Source organism: Leuresthes tenuis, unplaced genomic scaffold, assembly GCF_036924035.1.
Source record: "Leuresthes tenuis unplaced genomic scaffold, fLeuTen1.0.hap1 SCAF_13, whole genome shotgun sequence".
Lineage (NCBI taxonomy): Eukaryota > Metazoa > Chordata > Actinopteri > Atheriniformes > Atherinopsidae > Leuresthes > Leuresthes tenuis.
In genome coordinates, this window is record NW_027325367.1 from 18,172,486 (window position 1) to 18,196,445 (window position 23,960).

Genomic DNA, 23,960 nt, shown 5'->3' on the forward strand with positions numbered 1-23,960 from the left:
TATGACCCTGACCATTATATCCAACAAAGTTATTTGCTTGCTCCACAGCCGAGGACAGTGAGCTAAGTCAGGACCCTTCGTCCGTGGCTGATATAAGAGTCCGATTTTCACATTTTATTTTCCATATTATGCTTCGTGGAATATAAACTGATGGGGGAAGGTTGCCGCTGTAACTTGGAACATTTAGCCCAATTTTTTTTTAACCCTCTAGGGTCTGAGCCGTAATGATGTCATGCGATCTGATCACGCCGGCGTGATCATAGACCTCAGAGGTTAAAAAGATGGGTTAAAAGAAAAAAGGGTTGGTTAAATGCAATAAGTGACAATGGAAATGTGAACAATGTGGCTGCTATCAGAATAAGAGATTTCACCGGGAAAATCTGTTAATTAAAACATGTTGATGAATCAACACTCAATTAAGATTAAAGCTGCAGATTAAAAGAGCAACATTTGAATTCATTCTAAAGGCGGTACACTGGATGACTGTTGACACTGCAGCTGAATGACCGATTTTCTGTCATATATTTTACACTGACATTTATTCTGCATCCGTTAAATCAAATTTCAGTTTGGTTACAAAGCCAGACATCACCACAGATTCAACACTTTAGCCAGACAAAATTTACATGTTACAAAGTGATTTATTCAAATTAAAATAAAAGAGAAGTGATTGCATATGCTGAATTTACAATTAATTTCTTTCCTCTGTTAATCAGAAGTCCCAGACCCCCACTGATATGTGTCCTGCATTCGCACCTGTAGCCTTTACTTGTTAACAATCAAGTGGCATGAAGGGAACGTGTGAGGGCCACACTCTTTGATGGTTTGAATAAAGGCTGGAAGACGAGCAGGAGAAAGCTAAAGTAAATGTTAGGGTTCTGCATGCATGTGAGCACACCCACATGCTTTTCTTTTAGTGACACCTGTACTGAGTAGGTCCTTAATATCCACCATGAGACCCTGTTGTTAACTCACTTCTTACTCCCTCTGGTACAGTAAAAATCCCTCAGCCAACTGGTTTGGAGGGTCAACATTCCTGCAGTAAGAAGCTATTGTTTCCTTTTTAGCTGCCCGTGTTTCACTGGGCCACTTTCATAATCCAGGAAGTTAGGTCCACTGAGGCAAGAAATCCATTGTACCAATTCCACCTGCTGTTCAAATATTAAAAGAGAAACTGCATAAGAGCAAAATCAAATAGTAAACCGCTGCAATGTTCATCTGAACCTCCCTGTTTTTACTGGAGTGCCCCTTCAAAGAAATTCACTATGTAAGAGATGACCATGAAATAATCATTTTGACTTCAAACATTTCCTCATTCTTAACTTACACTCACACTCACACACCACTTGTCAGCCATGCATAATAGATACCTGGATATACCTGTGTTGTACCCTGTATGTTAAATTATTCAGCCCACCAGACGTCTCAACAAGCCAGAACAAGCGTGTGTCGTTTCCGCACCAAAGCACGAAGTGGCATTCATTCACCTGAGGTATCTCGTACCAAACACTGTGCAGCGGAGCTCCAAGGATGGAAAAAAGTTTTTTTTCTAGCCAAGAAAGGCCACATATATAAAGCAGGGGTCACCTGTGGCAATTCATTAGCATAGCATGCTAGCAGCTCACAAAAAGGCCTGGACACAGAAGCAACACCTCTACAAAAAAAAATGCAATCCAGCTTGTTCTTATCAAACTGGCACCGTGAGTCAATTCTGTGGTAACATTTGAGAGAAACTATGAAGCACGTATAAAGAATAAGTACCAAGAATGCTGGTTATGTTATGTGTTCAATCGGTATACCCTAGTTTGGGTTGTGCTGGGCAGTTGGGAGTAAAGTCCAAAGGTTATAAAGTCCACCCTAACATCACCTCTAAATCTTGTAAATCAATTTTTAAATAACTTCAATTAAATTAAAACCCACTGCATTGTTATAAGAGACATTTTAGTTTTATTTGGGGGTAATGTTGGATTACATCTCAATCGGACACAGTGGCCTCCTAAGAACTGAATCAAGAACCATCCTTTCCATAAATTGACCTCTGCTTGTTGTGCTTTTTTAACTTCCTTTTCTGTATGAAATTCTTAAAATAAATGTATCAAAACATAAAAAAAAAGCAAAATACCAATTACAAAAGTGGACTTTGTAATTGGACTTAACAAGGCTGGCTTTTTCCAGTTTTTATGCCATGCTAAAGTAATTTTAAGTGGCCAATGGCTTTAACTTAACAGCTGAAGCCGCTTTTCCCATTTAAAGCCACGTTTCCAGTCAATGCACCGAAAACGTTTTGCCCTAGGAGCTTTTTTTCCTGGAGCTAAAAGACTTCTTAAGAATCTAGGTCGTCTGTATTTCCAATGAAGTCAAAAGACTCGCCAAGATCTAACAAACGAGCCTGCTGATACCTGAAAAGGGTTAAACAACCTCAATACACTTCAGCATTGTGCTGAGGTGTGGTTGCTTTTAGTTGTGCGTTGACACGTCACCCACTGGGAGCCAGAAAATCAAAAGACAACATGTTACTCATCTGAGTCACTGCTTTGCTTCGTGACTCATCGTTATCTTGATGAGAACAGGTATAAATAATATGTTAATTCAACCACTGCACCAGCTTCTTTTCGGTAAAGTGCAAAATACGTGACTGTAATGGGATCGGCTTTTGCATTTCGACATTTGGATATCTTGAAACATTATTCTAGTCTGAAACAGGGCACCACAACTTTAGGCATTAAATTGTACAACTGTTGCTTTTATTGTGTCCATCCTCTGTAAGAGAAAGTGTCAAGCTCAAAGCTGTGAAAAGTCCCGCCACCATCCAGTTAAAAGAGTGAAAAGAGCTTCAAACATCTGGCCAGCAGCAAAAGACAACAGACAGTGTCATTTCGGAAAGTTACCTTTTTCGTCTGTATTTGCGATAAGCTATAGCGGCTATAAGCCTACGGAGAGAAAAACATAACGGTGGAAAAGTTCATTATTGTATTTTATTTTTCCGCTCAGTAAAGCCATTAGAACAGAAGCAGCTGTTTTTCTCCTGTTCTACAAAAAAAAAAAGAAAAGAAAAAGAAAGGTCGGTCATGGTGAATCGTCTTTCTCTGGTCTCAACTATGCAGACCTAAAGTCTAAACTTTCGCCATCTCATTGTAAACAGGGACGATGAGTCATTTCCAAAAAAGCAGTCATGGGAATAGACAAACAAAAACAACATCCTCTTTCAGTTCAAATGATTTATGTATCAGGACATAATAGGACAATAAATAATCTGATCCTTACTAGGTCGTAAATTTTGGCAAATACCAGTTCAGACGGACAAAAACACATGGCATATTACAATGTGTCGATATTTATTTAGCACAAAATTCTAAGCACACACACTGATTCAGTCTATGGCGGAGCAGCACTTAGCAGCACTTCTATCACATCGTTGTAGAGGAATTTTGGCCCATTCTCTTTTATAACATTGCTTCAGAGGTTTGCAGGCATTCAGTTATTCACAGCTCTCTTAAGGTCCTGCCACAGCACTCCAATCAGGTTGAGATCTGGACTTGATTCTTCTTTTTCTTCTCCAGCCATTCTGTTGCAGATTTGTTGGTTGGCTTGGAACCAATGTCCTGCTGCATGACCCAAAGCGAGCCCAAATCAGAGGCGTTTGTGCTGATATTTTGTGTCTGGTTTTCACCAAACATGATGCTGTATATCATGTGTATTATATTATCTACATTTTGGTTTCTAATGTCCAAAGGACGTTGCTCCGGGAGTCTTGTGGTTGGTTCAGATGCAACTTTGCAAAAACTGCCACGTTCTCTTTAGAGAGAAGAGGCTTTCTCCAGGCATCGAGAAGAATTGACAAGCGTGACAACCGTCTTGAATGTCTTTCAAAATGACAACGCTTCTGCTGTTATAGAGGTGCTCACACTTGCTGGTGATCAGTGAATCCACTGCATTTGATTAGCAGCAGCTGGTTGCTACTCACCTGCTAAAAGGAAGAAGTGAGGATGGGATGTACTTGAAACACAGCTTTTGCCTGTTGCTTTAGTTTTTGTCAAAGGAATAATGACACGCCCCCTTTGTTGTGCCGTTGTTCATCTGGGGTTTGAAGACCTGGTAAGGATCAGACGACTTTTCTAATATAACGTTCTGATAAGTAAGACCTAACAGTCGAAAGTGGGTGCGCTCATTTCTCACACGACTGTATCTCCTGACTCGTGAGACAATGTGCGGCGCCTAATTGTAGCTTTTAAGAGCTAATTATAAAGGATCATTTCACATCGGTGACGCCGGCCTACACGCTGCCTACATATGAATCTGCTGGGAGATAACTGGGAGTGGAAAAGCTGGTTTAAAATAAGAATAAAACCTTTGGGCTTTGACCTCAGTTGACTGTCTGAAGTCTGCCTTGGATTGAAGTGAACTGACTCGCATCGTAAAGTCTTGTGATAAAAACCCTCTCGTTTCTGTGCAAGTAATGAACCACCTGACTTTCTGAAGTCCAAAAATTGATCTAACACTAATTGGTGTATCGTAGTTTTAACTGTTCTCTAGTGTTCGTAGTGTATGAACACGCACCTCTGCAGACTGACATGTGACCTCCTGGTGAACCACGTTATGATTCCACCCCCTGCCTCTCACACTCCCACCTCCACTCTCTCAGCCCTCCATCCTCCAAATTTGGGAGAAGTCACTGAGAGGTCAACTTTGGGGGGGGGGGCTTTCACTCAGTGACTGTCACGTAAATCCCCCCCCCCTCTTGTATCTCTTCGCTCCCCCAGCTCGCCTCTGGGCCTAACATCACTGCTCGCTTACAGACTCCCTATGAATTAAACATGGAAAAACATTCTCCAACTAACAAGCGGCCTGTTGTGAAGGAACGGCAACACCGAGGCATCAGGCGAACACTTTATGTCATCGCAGCTGCCTATCACATGTTTTTGGTCAACACGAGGAGTTTGGTGAAGTTGGGACAGCATTGCCACTCGCATGTCTGTATCTGACATAAAGAGGGACCACGGGGGCATGCTAAAAGCACGTTTGGGTCTCACCTGTGACAGGAGCTTATTGTTATCGTCCTCCAGTATCCGCACTTTCGTCTCCAGCTGCCTGATGTAGTTGGAAGAGGAATCTGGAGAGGAGACGGAGGAGAAAAGAGGGGAGGAGAATTGATTAGCATTTCAAAGAACTCCGGCAGAGAGCAGGCAGGCAGGGCCAGTGAGGCAGAAGGACCACATAGGGCTCAAGAGGTTGCTGCGCAACAAGACCCAAAAACTCCCTCTGAAAGAGCAGAAGGTTTTCCAAATGAGGACTTTATGGTTAAGTCTGAAATTCAAAGAAGCATTTTTATTGCCTAAAATAACTTTTCCAACCAGGAACTAAAACAGATTAATTTGCGTTTAAATCATTGCAACACTATTACTTTCATTATCAATTAACCAAGGCACGATTTTACTCTGCAAATCCTTGTTTTCTGGAACTGTGAAAACCAGGTCTCTTCCCTACAGTTACTTTCTGCCTGTTCTTTTTTTTTTGGATTATCAATTAAAGAATGAATCGTTTAAGCCTTTAAAAAAAAAAAAAAACTGTAAAAAAAAACTGAGCTACTTCTGAGCTGAGCTAAGTCCATGTGCAAATTAAACTTCTTGTAGCCGGATGTCAAGGGTCAAACACTTAGCATTCCCACCCAGATCAGCAATGTGTTGGACTCTCCCCCCCTTACATGCGCAACTGGAGTTTTTTTCTTCTGCTCAGCTTCCATTTCTCCTGTGCCGCTTGCTCCGCATCAGACATTTGTCCTATTTAAGATTTGGCACAGAACAGCCGACAAACAGTGCAACTTGGAGCCCGATTACTCAACATAGATCACAGCAAGAGTTGTTGATCCGATAAAGCAGCATTCCGTGCAAACCTGAATCAAATGTACTGAGTTCAAACCGGGGACAGGGAGTAAGGGAGTGGAGGTGCGGTTCGACTCGGTCGGTGGCACGGAGCCTGTTATCTAAAAAGGCGCGTTTAATTTACAGAGAGATAAAAGCTGAGGAACCGTACTCTGGAAACCAGGCAGGGGGAATCACTGCTGCATGTGAAGCTTTTATTCTATTTTGCTTTCTGGGTGGAATAACAGAGAGGCTGAGACAGGAGACTCTAATGAGGAGATGTAACAAAGCGTGTGGGGAAGGTTGTCGCTGAAAATAAAACACACAAGAAAAGCTGCTGCTGTAGTCTAATAATCCAATCTGTTCCCACAGCGAGGCAACACTGACCAAACCTGATGCTGATGAGTTTAACCAGCCTCTATTATACCTGTTATGTACTTGACTAGCACTTTGCAACCAGGGGGCACTACTGTACAGAAAACAACCAGCGAAACACACCAAATACATCTGTTAGTTTCAAATTAGGGAATATTGTGTACTAATGAGAAAGTGTCAGTAAATGTGAGTTTTAAAATAGAGCAATGCCTCAATGTATGATGGCTTAAAGTCTTATACCAGATTAAATAAAATATATTCATTTTATTGTATTTTTGCTCCCTTAATAAATCCAGTATTATCTCACAAGCACAAAATGAATTCTATGCCCAAAACCTCAGTGGCAGCAGCCCCAGCCAGGCCCATTTATGTCCAGCCTCTTGACTTTTTAGGAGAGTCTGTGCCGACAGCCCTGGTTAGCCGACGGTTGGACGGCTACAGGAGGAGGTTAGAGTTGCCAGAGCTGGTAATCCTCTCTCCCTGCCTTGTGACCCTCTAATCTGCATTCATCTGCTGGCCTGACCTGCAGCCAGATCTCAAGCCGATTAGGATGAAGGTTCCTCAGCTTTTAGTCATCACCAGCACACTCAAACAACAAAGGAAGATGACTCCAAAAGAGGGGGAGAAGGGCCAGTGAATGTTCCCTGCTTTTTTTTCCCCCAGCAGCATGTTTATTTGGATTATTTATGGAGATTAAGACCGACGCCTACATACCCCTAAATTGAAATTAAGATATGCAATCAAAACTAAATGCTCCTAGCTTTTTCTTTGACTGGAGAAACTAAGCATTGGCCTCTACTGCCGTGATCAGCCTCCTCACAGACCACAGCGCTATCTCTCATTCCACTCCCCACCTACAAGCCATTAATGAGTTACAGCATTATGCATGATTATGTGGATGGTGGCAAAGGAGTGCAGTTGTTAGCACCGTCACTTCACAGCAAGTGGGCTCCTTGCTTCAAGCCTTTATGCGTGGGAGTCTTCATATTCTCCCTGTGCTTGGGTGGGATTCTTCCATATTCCAAAGGCGTGCGCGTTAGGTCAAGTGGTGATTCAAAAAAACTGGTCGCACAGTAGTCAGTCAAACGTATGTGATGGATCCTGAGCAGGTCGAAGTGGGAGAGACCTTCGATTTTCTATAGAGAACTAATGGTCTGCCTTTAGATATCTGCAGTGGCAACAGGGAACACACAAAGTGCGAGAGAGTCCCAAACACACACGCATGGAGCTGCAGCCGCTCCTTAACACCCGGATCCAGAGAGGTCAAGCAATAAAACTGTTCTCTGCCACTCCCCCACCATTTGATCCCCTCCATCTTCACATCCACTCCTCTTCACCGCTCCTTCAACAAAGCTGGAGGAAGAGCAACAGATAATACAGGGGTTGCGTTGCAGAGCAAAAATAATTACCCGGCAACACTCAGCCCAGCTTCAGCTCCTTTATACGCTAAAACTGAGAGAGATGCTGCTTTAAGTTACGTTTAACCCGACTGCAATCTCAGGAGCTGATAAAGGGAGTACAAGTTGCGAAGAAATAGATTTTAAATGTGTCCAACTCAGCAGTAAACGACACACACACCATAATGAAGAAGGGAGAATCCCTGTTCTTACATCGCAGGCTATTTTTACTTCTGTGCTGGTGCTGTTTAAACACTGAACTGGGCTGAAGTATTTGTAAGAATGTGTGTTTTTTTGTGTGAATACAGGACAAAAGGGGACGCAGACAGTGGCGTGAGTCCATCCGCCTCTTGGCACGTCACTCTGCATCGCATCAGTGCCATGTGACCCACTTCCAGCAGCCTCTCCCTCCTTAAACTCTGCTCTGATCTCCATTTACCCTCCATTTTTCTGTTTTACTACATCCCCTTACTGCAACTCCTCCGTCCACCGTTGCTTTTTTGTTCTCTTAAAAAGCATGGCACTTAGTTAGAGAGGCCTGCAGGACAACACAGCTGCTCAGTGATGAGAAAAATATGAAGTTAAGCTGAATAAAAGCCGAGCTCAAAACACTTGAGAGTGATCCCTTAAAAAGGTCCTGACCTCCATTGGCCCTCCATTGTTTTCCGCTGGGCTCCACAAACATCCCATCCCCATCTGTCTATAACAGCTAATCCTGCTTCTTCTGCATTTCACCACACTTAACCTCAGTTAAGTTTGAAAAAAAAGACATTAGTGCCGTTGAATTGGCTTTTTTTGCTAATTTTTCTGATGCAGATATACAATCACCAAGCCTTGGCTGTAGTCTAACTGAGATATTATATCTACTCTTATTGTAGGAGTCCAAAGTTGCAGGGTCACTTGGCAAAAAGAAAATCTAATTTACATTCATATAATAACACCAATGACACACCGATGATACCTTGCAGCCCTGACCACAACACACTGCTTGTGCCCTTGCAAAAATACATTGAATTAATTGCCTGGTTTCCGTTCATATTTGGCAGCTTGAAGATTTCAAAACTGGAAAGCATGTCGGCATTCTCAAAAGGTGGAACAAGGTGAGGTGTGGGCCACACTTGGTGGTGTTGGTGCTGTTGTTGGTCCTTTAGCTTTGTCCTTCCACAGATAAGGGACGCCACAGGGAAGCAGTGAGTTTGCATTAAGCGTTAAATGTCACCGACATTGTCCAGTGCAGGTATTTTAGCATTTCATCAATGCTTTTTTTGGTCTATTTTTTACATTTTAATCCTCTTTCTGATTCAGTCCATTTTCTGTACCCTCCCTTTCATCTCAAAGTAACTTTCAGCCAATCAGCACACAAACTACGGTATTATCACCAATGGCTGTGCAATGTTGGACAAAAAGAGGTAAAGGTTAAAGCTACGGATGGATATAGTGCAATTCCTTTTCAGTTGGATTCCACCTCTATCCAGAAAACAGGAGCGCTTTATTTTCACACAGACAGAAGACCTGTAACCTGGTGTTGCTTTGGAGGAAAATTATTTATAGCCAACATTCCCCTATGAGCGCACAGTTGAAGTTCAAGTAAAACCTAAGTTATAAGTACAGATGGAAGATCAGCCTCCTTCTGACATCTGCAGTTTGCTTTCCCATCTCTACACCAAGTCTTTCTCACATTACACCTTTTGGGCATAAGCCCAGCATGGGACATTGGGTGGGAATGAGTTTATTGAAAGGTTGAGGTCTTTTAAAAGCAAATCTAAGAGTCCAGACAGAGAGAATGGAGTCAGGTGTACTCGTAAAGAGGAGATGGAAGAATTTGGGAAAAAAATGGAAATGAATTTGATGCTGAAAGAAATGTTACTAAACCTGCCATCGCTCTGTCGACTCCACGGTCTTTGTGACATCAAAGCAATCTTTGGAAAATACTTTAGTTAAAAAAGACCAGGCTTTGGAATCCCCTTATGTTTTCAAGTCAGATCCCAAGGCTGTTTAGAAGCCTGCAGTGCATTGAAATCACTCAGTTTTTATTATTCCTGGCTCGGCTCTGGCTTTCATCCCCCATTCACAGCTGTATCTCAGTGTTCTTGCACAGAGACATGGATATTCTCTAAGCGAGGTGTGGATATGTGAGCGGCATGAATGAATGTGTATGTGCAGCATTTGTAAGGCAGGGAAGAGCATGTGGGTTGCACGGGTGTCTGAGCTGCCAGTGTGAGTTTGTGTGGGAGGGAAGGGAGAATGAGCGAGAGGGTTTGTGAGAGAAAGGGGATTTTTAAACCCTTCTGTGATTACACTGCATGTGTGGATGCGTGTGCAAGGCGAGACGAGGTTGGGTCAATTACCTCAAGATGTTGAAGAAAGAGCAAAAACAGTCCAAACGCTCCCTGTTCTTTCGCCTAAGCCAACGCCCAATTCTGACTACATGAAGTCAGACCAAAGCACTTACAGAACGTCCAGTTATGGTGGCAAAAATATTTCAGCTCACCGGCAACTTCCCAAATAAAACCCATCAAGTACAGGCTGGATTCATGCTGGGATGTAGAATTTAAATGAGGCCCACGTTAGAAACTGGAAAAGGAAGAAAAGAAGAAAGAGGGGAAAAGAAACAAAAGGAGTGAGGCGCCAGCACCCTCAGTCAGACGTTGATGGCAGTGAAGTGAGCAGTAATCAGTCGAGAGAAAGTCTGACTGGGCTGTGATAATAATTCATTTTGTTGCCATTTGATAAACTGATTATATTTGTGACTATTCCAATAATTGCTTTATTTACACTCTGGCTGTCAAAGTCCTGTCAGTTCCTCTTCAACACGGTTAAGAATTAAACAGTACGCAATCTGTTCCACAGACTGCTCTTTGATCTTATATTTGGAGGGTTTAGTTATCACCCCACACCCGGCCCACTCTAACAAAAGCAAGTCAAGCATAAAACTACGAGCACCTGAATGTTAGGTGATGCAATCTTTCTAGAACCTGCTGTACCTAACCATACGAGTGCCTTTTTTACTGCGTCTTGTAATTGTTAACTTGCTTTTACTGTCCAGGCCAACTCTGCAGTGATGAATCTTCAGTTTGCATCAACTGGACTCTGAACATCAGCAACTATGAGTACTATGACAGTACTATGTACTGTCAAAGCAAAGCATTTGCGACAAAACACAACTGAAATACCTCCATGTCTTCTAATGACACAACAAAAACAAGAGATGTGGCCAGTTAACTGGAACTTGAGGCAAAACTGTCGGAAAAAGAAGCACAAGACATGAGTTTATTGTGAACCACTAACAAACCACTAAAAAAAATTACAAAATACCAGCCAACATCCTCCTGTTATGTGCAATAAGAAAAATAATAACACTTGTTTGAAACACAGAGACTATTTGAGACTATCTGCCAATCATCAAGATAAAATGTGTGACACAGTCTCATGTTAGAGCTATCCTACCTGCTTTCTTAAATGATTCCATATCGTCAGTTTAAACAGCATCACCGACTCAATAAAACATCTTCCAGATGGGTCATTGTGTCTCGGCTCCAAAGAGAGCAACAAAGCGCAACAGCTCAGCTTCTAAGACTTTATACAGATGCAAATCATTGGCAGTAAAAGTTGTAATAATGTTTGCAATTTCCCACAACCGTTCCGAGCTGGAACGAGGCTTCGCTGGCTGGATAGTCCTCTGGTTGGCAGCAACTACCACTGGGTGTTTTTCATGCTTCCCCGAGTGGAAACGTGCAATATGGTTTCTCATGTTTGTCATGTTTTCAAAATATTTTAGTTCAGCTTCGTGGAAGCGTCAGACATCTGCCGCGTCCCTCTGGGTTTTTACACACTCACATCTCATAACGAATGCATTTAAAAGGCTTTCATTTGGGGGAACACTGCGGTCCACATTCTGGAAAATATAACAATTTATCATTCCGTAACAAAAGAGGGCTGCTCGTGCTCGCATTTGGGAAACTGCAGCAACGTTTTTGCATCATTAAAGTATTCCTTAAAAAGTTGTAACATGGGCTCCTTGATACTAAGAGCTACCGTATGCGCAGAAATGTGCAGAAATGCACATTGTATCAACTGCTGCACCAAATATATCACGAAAGCAACAGTTGAATGATGGCTAATGTTGGTGGCAACACATTTACAATCCTGTCTAAGGTTGATAAGTCATGACTGGAGAACAACCCTTTTAGAGAAGAAAAACTTCAAAAATCAATATTTGGTATCGTGTCTGCATTCACTGTATGTGCAAGTATGCGAGCGTGCACTTAGCCAGTCAGTGCATGCTTCCTCTGCTTGGCTGCGCAGTGATCGGTCAAGGCCAGGGCAAGCAGGGCCAGAGTGACGGAGAGGAACAAGTTAAGTGGGCACCCATGCTGCATTAATGACGGGGATGGCAGAACCTGGCAACCCAGGCACGTAAACCACAGGAACCCTGGAAGGGCTTCAAAGGCTCGTCTGGCTCATCAGCTGGCAGGGAGCTAAGCCCATCTGACAAGACATGGCACCCACTCTGAGGAAGAGAGAGCGCTTCACCTCCTCACACACTCTCCGGTATGCGTGTGTGTGTGTGTGTGTACGTGGGCCAGGGCGTTGTGGGACAAACAAGGAATGCTTTTTCATGCGCATGAGAATATGAAAGTGTGTGTTGCTTTGTGGTTGAAGGGACACAACCCACGACGAGTGTGAAAGTAAAAAGTGTCAAATGGGTTGGGGTTTCGAAAAGGATGGTTGGTGTGCCTGAATAAGGCTTTTCACATTCACCAGGTGAAATCAGCGGTTCAATCGTGTGTCGCTTGTAGACAGCAAAGCCGAACAGAACTTGCCATTAACCAGCGAGACCTGGGTGGGGTTTTAACCCCACAACACTAGAGGAGATTCTTTGCCACAAGGAGTTTATGATTCATAAATATTTCATACGCTTTGGTGTATCGCATGAATATCACAACCCTCTGAAGCGCTGTGTGGTCGGTGCAACAGAAAGAGGACGGTCGACTGGCTGCAAAGGCACCTTGGACCTCAACCACATACAGACAGAGCATGCAAGCACTGAGCTCCCGGTTAAAGAGTAATACCTCGGGTGTGAACATGTTTTTCTGTTGGCTCCTTCCGCTTCATTGGCTGATATTCAAACTTCTGAACCCACTTCTCAGTTGATGCAGAGGAACAAAAGAAAAGAATTAAGGCAATAATGTCTAAACCCTTTTAATTCTAAGATTTTATGAATCAGGGCTATGGCTGCCCCCGTCTCAATGCCCGTCTAATGCAAATAGTCAACTGTCTGGTGCAGTTTTAGAATAGCTACGTGTTACACTTCCAACCTTTTTCTTTTTCCACACACACTACACCAACCCCTCCCCTCTTACACATCAAACCAATACACGATCATGCAGGAATGCTCGTTAGATCGCACTGTCACCAACTGGATTTGCTAGATTTAGCTTACTCAGTGACCAAGGAGCCACATGACAGCTGACAAGGATGCGAGTGTGAATGAGAGAGAGGAAAAACAAGGCGTTTTGTTGCTTCTAATCAAATAAAAATAAAAAAAAATTTAAAAAAACAAGCTTATAACAGCGTACCCCCACACGTTCCGCACCAAACAATTAACAGACAAATGAGAATCTGTCAGACCGGTTTTGTCTTTTTAGAGGGCTGCAAAAAATCAGGATGCAATAAAAACTTATCAGGTTCCTTATCAGGTTCTACACCTCGTCACGTTTCCCCCCCCTCATTCTGTTCGTAGCGGTTTGGGTGTTTCTTAATGCACAGCTCTCACACATTGTTCCAGAAGTCTTGTGGTTTGTTAAGATGCAACTTTGCCAACCTAAGCTGTGCTGCCATGTTCTTTTTAGAGAGAAGAGGCTTTCTCCTGACAACCCTTCAAAACAAGCCATGCTTTGGCGTCTTTTCCTAATCGTGCTGTCATGAACTTTAACATTTAACATGCTTAATGAGGCCTGCGGAGTCTGAGATGTAGCTCTTGGGATTTTTGCAGTTTCTCTGAACACTGCACAGTGTGAGCTTGCTGGGATGTCGACTCCTGATAAGAATAGCAACTGTCTCGAATGTTTTCCACTTGTGAATAATCCCTCTCACAGCAGACTGATGGACTCCTGATAGTTTTTGAAATCTTATATATCCTTCCCAGACTGATGGGCAGCAACACTCCTGAGGTCTTTCCTTCTTGGCACACACCTGAATGTTATTAACCAACTTTTATAGAGCCGTTCACATTTACTCATGATCGATCAATCAACTTCTTCTGATTAGCAGCGCCTGGCTACCACTTATTCTCTTAATTCCTTTGGTGTCCTGATGCGTAACACCTTAGAATTTGCAGGTGTCATACTGAATTTTCCACACGACTGCACGTGGCAGTTGGTACATTGAATATCTTTAGGTTGTGCACAGCTTTTTTGGCATTCGTAGTCGAGGCAATTTTTGTAGGCTTCTTTTTATGGTTCAGTTTCAGCATAGTTACGTCGTCAGTCACACTGTATCGTGTCAGTCAGAGGTACCAAATAGGGGCACACTAGTTTCCCGCTTTATGCAACCGGTCTGATCTGCATTTCAACTCATATTACCCGGCATAAATCAATCTGACTAGGCAAAGAGAGGTTGACAGGGAATCATTACCCGCTTAATCCAATTACCCAAAATAATCACATCATGTTACGCGTGTAATCATGACGCTGCGGCCATTTTAGGCCGTGTACAGGTCAGTTGGGGCCCTTTTATGAATCATGGGTTGTTAACATCTGCCGTGTGGAAACTGAGAACCGATTTAAATGCCCAGATATCGATCGCTCTGTCAACATCTTTAGTGACAGAGAGAGAGCGGCGGTTTATTTATAGATCTTCCAGCTGACAGTGACACAGAGTCAGGTCCTGTTGCGATCACACATCCTGTCTGGAAAAAGCGACGTGTCCCTCCGCTGTCTCCTCCGCTCGACATCATCACCCTCGCAGACTCTACCGACGTCTTTGCACGCCTGCGGGCCGCAGATAGGCATATGTGCAAAGTTCCTGTGAGTGTGTACAGTGTTCGGACGTTAACTATCGGCCCACGTGTCAATGTGCAAACTTGGTTTAGAAATAAATTCCCTTCCTGTTGATGGGGGGTATGCAGGGTGATGGAAGAATAAAAGTTCATGTACATGCTTTGGCGCTTTCAGCGCTTCAGTACAAAACATTCACACAGTGCTGCCACAGCTTGTTTCACATATGATCAGGTCACTTGTGAGGCGACTGCCTCATGCCATTAATCTTTTGATTAGGCTAGAAGAAGGGCAATCAAGCAGTCGGTTTGGTTTAATCCCATGAAATCATAGCGGTGGCTTTATATTTGGGCCACACTCTTAATTACAGTCTTTGTGCGTGTTTATGTGTGCGTGCGTCGCAGCAGTTCTATGAAAGACAAAACAGAGAGGATTAGTGACAATCGGAGATGGATTAGCTTGGAGCGCTGTGCTGCAACTTTTGAACCTGCCTTTTCAGAGAGTATATTCTGTTATTTAGCAGATTATTCCTCTTATTCGTCTCTCTGCTTTGACCAGCCAAGTTTTATTTATTTATCTATTACCTTGACCAGAGAGTGCATGAGCTTTTAGGCCAAAGCATTTCATGTTCTATTAAATATTCTCCTAATCCAATAAACCTGGAAAAGATTGTGGTCCTCTCAAACTCGGCGACACGCACAACCTTTAACATTGAACATCATGGGTCGTAACTCTTGACTGATTGAGGGATAGGACGTTATGTCCTTCAGAATCCTTTTCTGCTTGCATCCAAGAGGGAGGTCGGATTATTATCTGCACAATCCCCGACGAATAATAAATAATAAAGTCAACTTAAAATATGTGAAAAAGAAAAATGAACAAGGTGAAAGAAACTAGAAAAAAGATATGCTGCCTTTAAACGCCGACTTGATACCCCACAAAATGCACGGAAGGCTTTGCAGAAGAGGCCTACGAGATGGTTGGCTTTACCTCGCAACAAGCCACAAACCACCGCAGTGTGTAAACGAACACCAGAGGGCATTGTGGGTAGAGAACGTCCTCCAAGAACCCCCCGGCCCTGTTTAACCTCATTCCTCTTCCTGTTACCACAGTTTCGCCACCACAAACCCCACAGCGACCGAATTTGCATAAATCTGCATTCCTTTTAAACCTCGTCTGCCTGACTGCTGAGCTGGCAAAGGTGGTGCTTATGTAAGCAGAGTCTAACAGTGTGCAGTTAGACAGTAAATACAGAGGTCGGTCTTTCCATAAGCACAACCCTGAAACGTCTTTATTATCAGCCTCTGAAAATCCCATCTCTCCTGTGGGCTCTGGTGCAGTCTGTAAACCGGGCTTTTGCCTTCAAAGCCTCTGAAAACACGCTTGTTTCTTTCCACTGACATCACCGAGTGGTTTCATTACGGTTTACGCCGATAATAGTAAGCTATGATTTCACTCTAATGCAAATCCAAGGGAAGGGTAAGGCAGGCAAGACTTAACTTGCGGCTCTGCCGTTTCATCCAAGTGCTGACAAAAATCTATCTTTCTCTTCCGTTCGAGCTGGCAGATTTACACTGCATCTCCAAACAGAGCATTGCCCGCGACAACATGTGGAAATTACATCGGAAAACTATGGCAGAATCTTCCCTGTAATTACAAAAACACAGTAATTGCATTAGCCTCTGATCCAACAGCACAGGGACAAATCTCTCAAAAGAATAAGCTCGGATAAACAACGAGCAGTGCATTCATGTGCTTCGCCTGGAGCTTAACCAACGATTAACTGACCACTGGAAGGGTAAAGGGATCCAGCAGGGCTGCAAAGAGAAAGAGACTTCATATAAAAGCTGCCCAGGTAGACTGTTATCGTACCGCAACCACAGCTGGACTTTCATGAATGCTGAAACAGAGCTCTGCAGCCTCTCACTCGCTCCGACATTGTTGAGGGGAAGCTCAATGAAGGCAACGGGACTTATATAAAATAAAGCCATTAGAAAGCGAGCAGGAGAATGACAGCGAGACACACACACGGTGCATTTGGGAGACGAGATGCTGTGCAGACAGGACAGAAACAGGCTCAACAACACAAGGAATTTCATTGTATTTTATTATGAATAGAGCCGGCTGCATGCAAGAGGAAGGCATGAGTTCCTGAGGACCCATTATCCATCCCACTGAGTTAATCCCTTTAATAAATTTCAGAGCGAAAACTCAAAATCACTTTGACATACTGGTGAAAAGTGACCTGTGTGTGTCATCATCATCCTCATCCTCTTCCCCTCTGAAACACAGCCAAACAGGGACATGCGGATAATACATACAAGAATCTGGCTTAGAAATGGCCCGTGCGTCTGAATGTACGAGGCAGCGGCAGCGAAATAACATTTTAATCTTCAAAGTGTCTGGCCACGTGCAGCTTCAGTAAAAAATGGAAAAAAAGAATAAAAAAAAGAACATCTATGCATGTCGGAGGCGTGACACTTCAGGGAGAATACGAGTCAAGTGAGTGTAAATCCAGCAACCTTTGACCAAGAAGATCTTACGAGCTCTGACAAACAGACATTAGGCTCGGAGTTATTTTTGTCACCTGCCAGGCTGACAACAGGCTGCAGCGGGGAATGTGTCTTATTCACAGATCTGTTTAAGGGGAGCTGCCACACATTCCCAAGGTGTCTAATCTTGTCTAATTGTTTCCTGTTAAATTTGACCTCGGGCGCATAGTGTCCTTCCAACTGGTGCAGTTGTCTCCGGCTCAGCAGCATCTTTGGTTTAACCCCGTGGGCCGACTTCAGTAAGTGCTGCTCGTGTTCATTTGACGTCAACACAGGACAGGAATTCATTCTCAACAACTCATTCTCCTAGGCTGTGAATCTACTTAAACCTTTCCTACAGATGATGACAGGTTTAGTTTCTCTTTCTTTCTTTGTCAAACTTTTATTTCTGGTTAGCGACCGCTACTCGTCTCCACTTTGTTTACTTTGCGCAATGTTGCCTATACCCGACACCACCCTGCTTGTTTTGGAAATGACCTTGACAACTATATGTAAACACAGATAATGCAGCCGATTGCAGCCTTTCTCTTCAGTTAACGCCACGTTTACTGAACAAACCTGAAGGTAATTTAACGATAGCCATACCACCCAAGCAATAGAAGGAGGCATGACGAGATGACCTCTTTAAAAAGACATCAGTAAAACCTCAAAAGCTGGAAACTATGTAAAAAAAATGTAAAAAGGATATACCCAGCTGTTCGTATGAAGGGGATTAAAAAAAAGATTATGATAATGACGCAAAATCCTCCTAATTGCCCATAAAGTAATTGCGATTAGGTGGTTATGTCACGACTGCGACAGGCCTGATCAGAATTAGTTAAAAACACAAAACAGGAAGTTCAAGCAGGCAAAGAGAAAATAGATTCAATGCTAATAAATCCACACGCACTCGGTTTTCTCAGGGTGAGCGTCAGAGCACTTCACACAGTACACAATCAATAAAAACCAGCAGCAACTCAGCAAAACCCGGCTCCAAGCACGTGACAGTGATTAACCGCGCCTGTAAACACTTAATAGCAGCTAATGAACGGCTTCATCAAGCAGTGTTGTTCCAAACATCAACCCTATTTGCAGCCTTTAGGCAATAATGAAATTTACGGCTGCTGCTGCTGCTGCCCAGCTTTAAAAATTTAGGGCATTGCATTTAGGAGGAAGAAACACATTATGACATCATATACATGCTGTAGCCAAGCACAAGGGAAGAATTTAAAATGTCATAACGCATTATGCAATGGTATAATTCCATGAGTGCCACTGTAGTGCTGAGGCCTTCTATCCTTTTAATAAGCCTAAACCCAGTGTCTGACTTTATAGCCATTAGGTTTATTAGTGCTGCTTGTACGGGGGGCTATAACGCACACACATATATAAGCACACACACACAAATATACCAAGGCGAGACACACAGGAACAAATTCCATTAGCAAGTGAGACTAGAGGTTTATAGCCAGATGGTTAACCTGCCCTGAATCAATCTGATAAAGACTACAGCAGGACTCTGGCCACACGCAGAGATGTACACGTACACACACACACACACGTTCACACACATTAATACCTCATAAAGTCTAATGGAAACTCATCAACTGGAAATTTGATTATTCAAGACTTCTCTGGCACCCCATCAGCTGGTCGTCAGGCCACGCTTTCTTACTTTATGATGCATGGCTATCGTCTGCACAGCAGGGCAGTTACACAGGCACTTTGGTTTGATGCATCTTCTGATGGGGCAGAAGCAGAGCCCTGCCTTATCAATCTATGCACTGCCATCTTTGTGTGGGCTTCCATAAATAAATGCCAAAAAAAAAAAGCAACATTCGTTGCCAAACTGTAAATTAAGACTGGAGAAATGTGCAGCCACTGAGCTCTGAAACCACTGAACTGGTGGTGGAATAAAATATGCAAGTTACAGGGGAAAAAAGCCCATTTGTGTTTATAAATCCTTCAATACTGTTCCAGAACCCCCGAGAGAACCGTTTCAAATGTCCAAGATGAACATTGTAGTTATAGATTTAAAGGGATATGATCATTTCTTTTTAACTGGGGTTTTGTGAAGTGCTTATGAGCAGTCAGTGTCGCCTGCAGTGCTGGAGACAACCTTCAGTGGGCTCTTAGTTTGAAAAGAAAGGACAAGTAAGAGCAAACTTGGAGTGGTTTAAGCGAGTGCAATACTTTGGACTTTTACAATGGTTTGCTTTGGCCTCAAACAGGTTTTTCTATTGGCAGTATATATCTTAAACTGAAGAAATGTCAACGTCACACTGCAGTGCTCGGCATGAATCGGTGTTAGCTCGTACAGTGGTCATAAGAAAAAGTGTAGTGCCAAAGAAAACAGCCGCCATACGCCAAAGTGAACTAGAGTAAAAAGTCATAATACAGAGTTCGCTCAGACTAAATGGGTTTATGTGTTTTGAGATGTTTCAGATGCCAAAAAATTCACTCATCCCCTGCCGTAATGTTTGAGTAGCTGCTAGCTTGGCGTAGCTACTAGCTTGGCATAGCTGCTAGCTTGGTACACTTAACTTAGCTTAGAAATTAAGGAAATTTATCTAATTGCTTTACTGGTATAGCTCTTAAAAACCTTTAAAAATGATTGCCATAACTTAACAATACAAAAATAATGGTCTATTACATTTTTATATACTTGTGAACTGCAGCCAATAGGACCACAGACTTTTACTTATGTGCGATGCAATCTAAATATATCAACGACAGCTTAAATTAACTCTTCTACAATGTAACCACCAAGACCTTTGTTCCCATTTGCCTTCAAGCTGTTAAAAATACAGCACCCAACATGAGTCAACACCAAGACTAACTTTATCCTGGCCAGCACAGTTGGGTTAGATACTGCTTGGCCTCCATTGTCGTTTGTGGAGCCAGCTGTCCTTTGGGAGCTGCTGTGTCAGCTCACATTAACAGTGAGTGACAAAGATCACGATGAGACAACGGTGACCAGGTGGTTCCTCTGATTCAGTGGAGCCAACTGACAGACATGCAGTGAAGCAGAGGCTGGCAAACAGTGAATCGTTACCAGAGCTGAGTAAAAAAAACAGCCACGGATTAAGACAAAGTGTCACAAAGTGGAAACGGTGGTAGAGACAGGCTACATTCCAAATACTATTAACCTTAATGTGTGTGTTTACATTTCTATACTTTTAAAAAAGGAGGGAGATAAGCCAGGTCTGACAGGAACTAAGTAAGCCCTTTTTTTTTTAATGTAGGGTTATCAAACCTCTAATCATCTTACTGTAAAAGCTTACCCAAAAGCCAGATTAGTAAGCAGGAGCATATGCTAGCTTTTTGTACTTGACAAAATTTGTGTTTGCTTGCGTTTTCAGCCGGAGGAGGCGGCGGCGTTACAGCACTCTTAACGTGTGCTTAACGTGTTCAGGTTCCTCCCCGCGGTGTAAAGACTCGCAGGCTGGGCTAAGTGGCCGACTGTAAATTGCCCGTAGGTGTGAATTTGTTACTCTCTCAGGCTGTGTAATGATCACACCTCTGAAAGACTGGCGACCTGCTTGGGGTGGACAGCCTATCACTCAGTGGGTTCTGGGAAAGGTTCCAACATCCATGAAAACATGCGCAGGATAAAAGAGGAGAACGACAGATGGACTGACCAAAATCAAAACCTTGCTTATAACAACAACTTCTTATAGGTGTCAGTGAATGCATCTGCCTACCTGGCTAAAATTTTGTTTCATATACATAAAATACATGTTTCAATCCTGCTATATTGCACAGAAACGAAAATAAATTTGACCTGTCTGTCACCCTTTTTCCCATGAGGCAGTTCAGCAAGAGGGATTGTTCACAGACGTGGACTTACGTCACCCATTGAATGCTTTTATTGCAACACTATCACAATAAGCTGCACCCGCAGCACCTTTCATCCAAGTTCCTGTCAGCACACACTCTTCTTGTTGCCATTCCCCAGAAATTTAGAGCCTCAAAGTGGTCACACCCAAAAAGCCATTAACATCTGTGGCCTTGCAACAATCACAGTTTCATACTGAACATTTCATAGCCGCTCATAACTCAGAAAAAAAAAAAAAAAAAGTAAATAAGTCGACTTCAGACCACCGCTGGGGCGTTTGAGGGTAGCGCAGCATTTACGCAGCTGGAAACACTCCAGGTTGCATCACTTGTGAAATACACTCATTATGGCAACGAGATGGATGACTGGAATGCTGACAGTATACTACAGAATCTCAAATACAAATATGAATGTATTGTAGTATTAACACTGATTCCTTGAGGGACATCTTTCTCATGGTCTCCTCTCTCGAGCACTCATCCATTTTTGCCTGTCCTCCTTCAAAAGTTTCTTCCTCATCTTTATCCTCCTCAACCCCCCCCCCCCCCCCCCCCCCCCCTACACATTTTTCTCTACTGAAAGAATTTCTCATATTTCCCTGTCGGCCGCTGATGCGGGCTCACCAAAAACCTCCTCCGTCAGCCTTTCCACCCATTCGGTGAACCGCGCCGCCATGACTGCGGTAATTACGACATCAACACAACGGGGATCGACTTGACTATGGTTTCATTCTACTTATCTCATCCAGTATTTTCCAAACTGTCAATTATTAACTTCTGCATGGAAACTGCTCACATTGTAGCTTTCATCTCGTTTCACGTTGCGTAAAGGCTGCACCATGTGTAGCCCAGGTCTGGAGGATTACTAAACCACTCGCACATGGCACAGGCTCCCTTCTTCAATCTCTTCCATTTAATACCTACTGTTATTGTTTGATGTGCTTGCGCTGACGACAGGGAGACCCTATAGGTGGAGAACACACATTCCTCCGTGAGTGAGCACAGCTTTGGAGCCAAGAAAAAGCAACTGGCCATCTACATTCCGCTGCAGCAGGACTCAACTTGTTTAGAGGTTTTCGAACAAAAAAACATGACAAAAGTTGTCAGGAGGAATTTGTCAAAAAGCAGCGTGAGAGGTATACAGTAGAGAAGCACGTATTGTAGCTAAGAACATGCCTCTTTGTGGTGAAAGCAGAGCACAGCACACCCCATAATACTGAATAAAAGGGCACAGTAACCTAGCAACAAGCAAAAAGGGGAACGCTGCTTGCCCCGCAGTGTCCTCTGTTGCTCCTGGATCTTAAACCTGGCATGCAGGCCGAGAAGTTCCTCTAAGCATCCTTCTCACAGTTTGCCCCTATTCTCCTGCAAAGTGCTATTAAGAGACTGTGTTGCACCCCAATAAGGACACTTTCATCAACCGCGCATGTCATATAACACTGTTATGTCTTCTAAAGGGTTTAAGAGAGCGCCTCGGTTTATACAGTGCCTATCATACGCAGGGCTACGTGCCATGTATTTAAAAGAGTGGTGGGCAGAGATACAGCACTGGATCCCACTTTCCAAATCCTTTTAAGCCATCCTCTCCAAAACCCTCTGCCATGTTGCAGGGAGCCACAGCAGAGCGACATCAACGGTTTAATCCCCCTTACATCTTTTGTTGACTGAGAGTAAAATTTAGCAAGATAGAGCGCGTACACGGTAAGAGACAACACACACAAAAGCATCTTCTGAAATGCCACGGTGCTGGCTCGGTTCATCTGCTCCCGATCGCAATTACAAAAACTGTCGGGTGCCCACAGAGACGGCCACAGGTTAAAGAGTGTTCACCGAGTTCCAAGAGTCATGTTTCTCTGCAGTGCCATTTGTGCGCGAGAAAAACGGATCGAGTTCACCGAATGCTTTCAGTGTCATTTCAAGCAGCCATCATGGAAAATGTCACATCTTTGCCTGGCAAGATCTTGTCTTCTTTATCAGTCAACAAATGTCACCGATATTTTAGCCTTCAACATCCTGCAATAAACAGCATCTTGTTTTCACTAACGGGGAAACCTCCGAAAAGCTAAAGAATCAAGCCAATGTGGTAGCAACAAGTTCATTAAATAAGGTGGCAAAAAACACACGCAAATTTTTTTAAAAGTCTTAAAGTGATAAAGTTACATCGTCCAAATTCAAACAGTTACTGGGGCAGACCAATTACGAGGCCATCAGGGTGCCTTCTACCAAAATGTTGTTTTGCTAGCTGGAGCCAGAGTCAAAAGTGTGCTGATGTCTCCCAAGAGCAGCAACCAAAGAGACCGCAGTGCAGAAGGGGAGAAACCAACTGGCTGTAATTGACTGCCGTGAGCGTCATCTTCCTCCATTTGCCTCATCTGACACCGACCAATTCCAAGCAAAGTTAGAAGGCCGTCTGGATAGAAACTGGCTGTAAACAGAACAAGATGGGATGCCGTGATGACACCCGTGATGAAATCATATACTGTCAGCTCACTTTTCATCCATAAATCTCCACCCGCCAATCTCTAACCACAGCCTGTGTGTAATCAGACATTATCTGTACATCATATGAAGCCAAAGAGGATCGGAGGGAAACCCAGAAACATCCCCAGATATTTTAGATAATCACATTGACAGCCCTGCTGGTTGGTAAAACCAACGCAATTATCCTCCGGTTCCATGATACAAGCCGACATATGAGAAGATAAAATGCCCGGTCCCTCAGCTGCCAGCTATTGATTAGGCCAGACAAACTCCTTTTCCGTGTATTTTGCATTCTCATATGATTATCAGCTTTCGCGTAAGCGCTTTACGCTTGTCACGGTCAGTGGAACTGAAGGCCCAACACTTGGCTCCATTCCAATGAATAATGTCTTTAATCAGCCCATATAATCCGAGGCCTTGCTCGGTTAAGTGGGGTGCTTGTAATACCCTTCGGATAGAATTTCGGCAGACATCTGACTGTTG

At 43.3% G+C, this 23,960-nt stretch overlaps 1 protein-coding gene across 4 annotated transcripts in view; it reads right to left on the reverse strand.

The window, feature by feature from the left end:
• ccdc85cb (coiled-coil domain containing 85C, b) overlaps nt 1-23,960 on the reverse strand; it is a 44,685-nt gene that overhangs the window by 10,608 nt on the left and 10,117 nt on the right. For 2 of the 4 annotated variants that reach the window (XM_072362430.1, XM_072362429.1), the window contains exons 2-3: nt 5,031-5,110; nt 2,889-2,930 (exon numbers count right to left, since the gene is read on the reverse strand). In XM_072362430.1, coding sequence (XP_072218531.1) covers nt 2,889-2,930; nt 5,031-5,110 — 122 coding nt within the window. The remainder of the gene's footprint in view (nt 1-2,888; nt 2,931-5,030; nt 5,111-23,960) is intronic. The other 2 variants (XM_072362432.1, XM_072362431.1) reach the window with 1 other exon arrangement.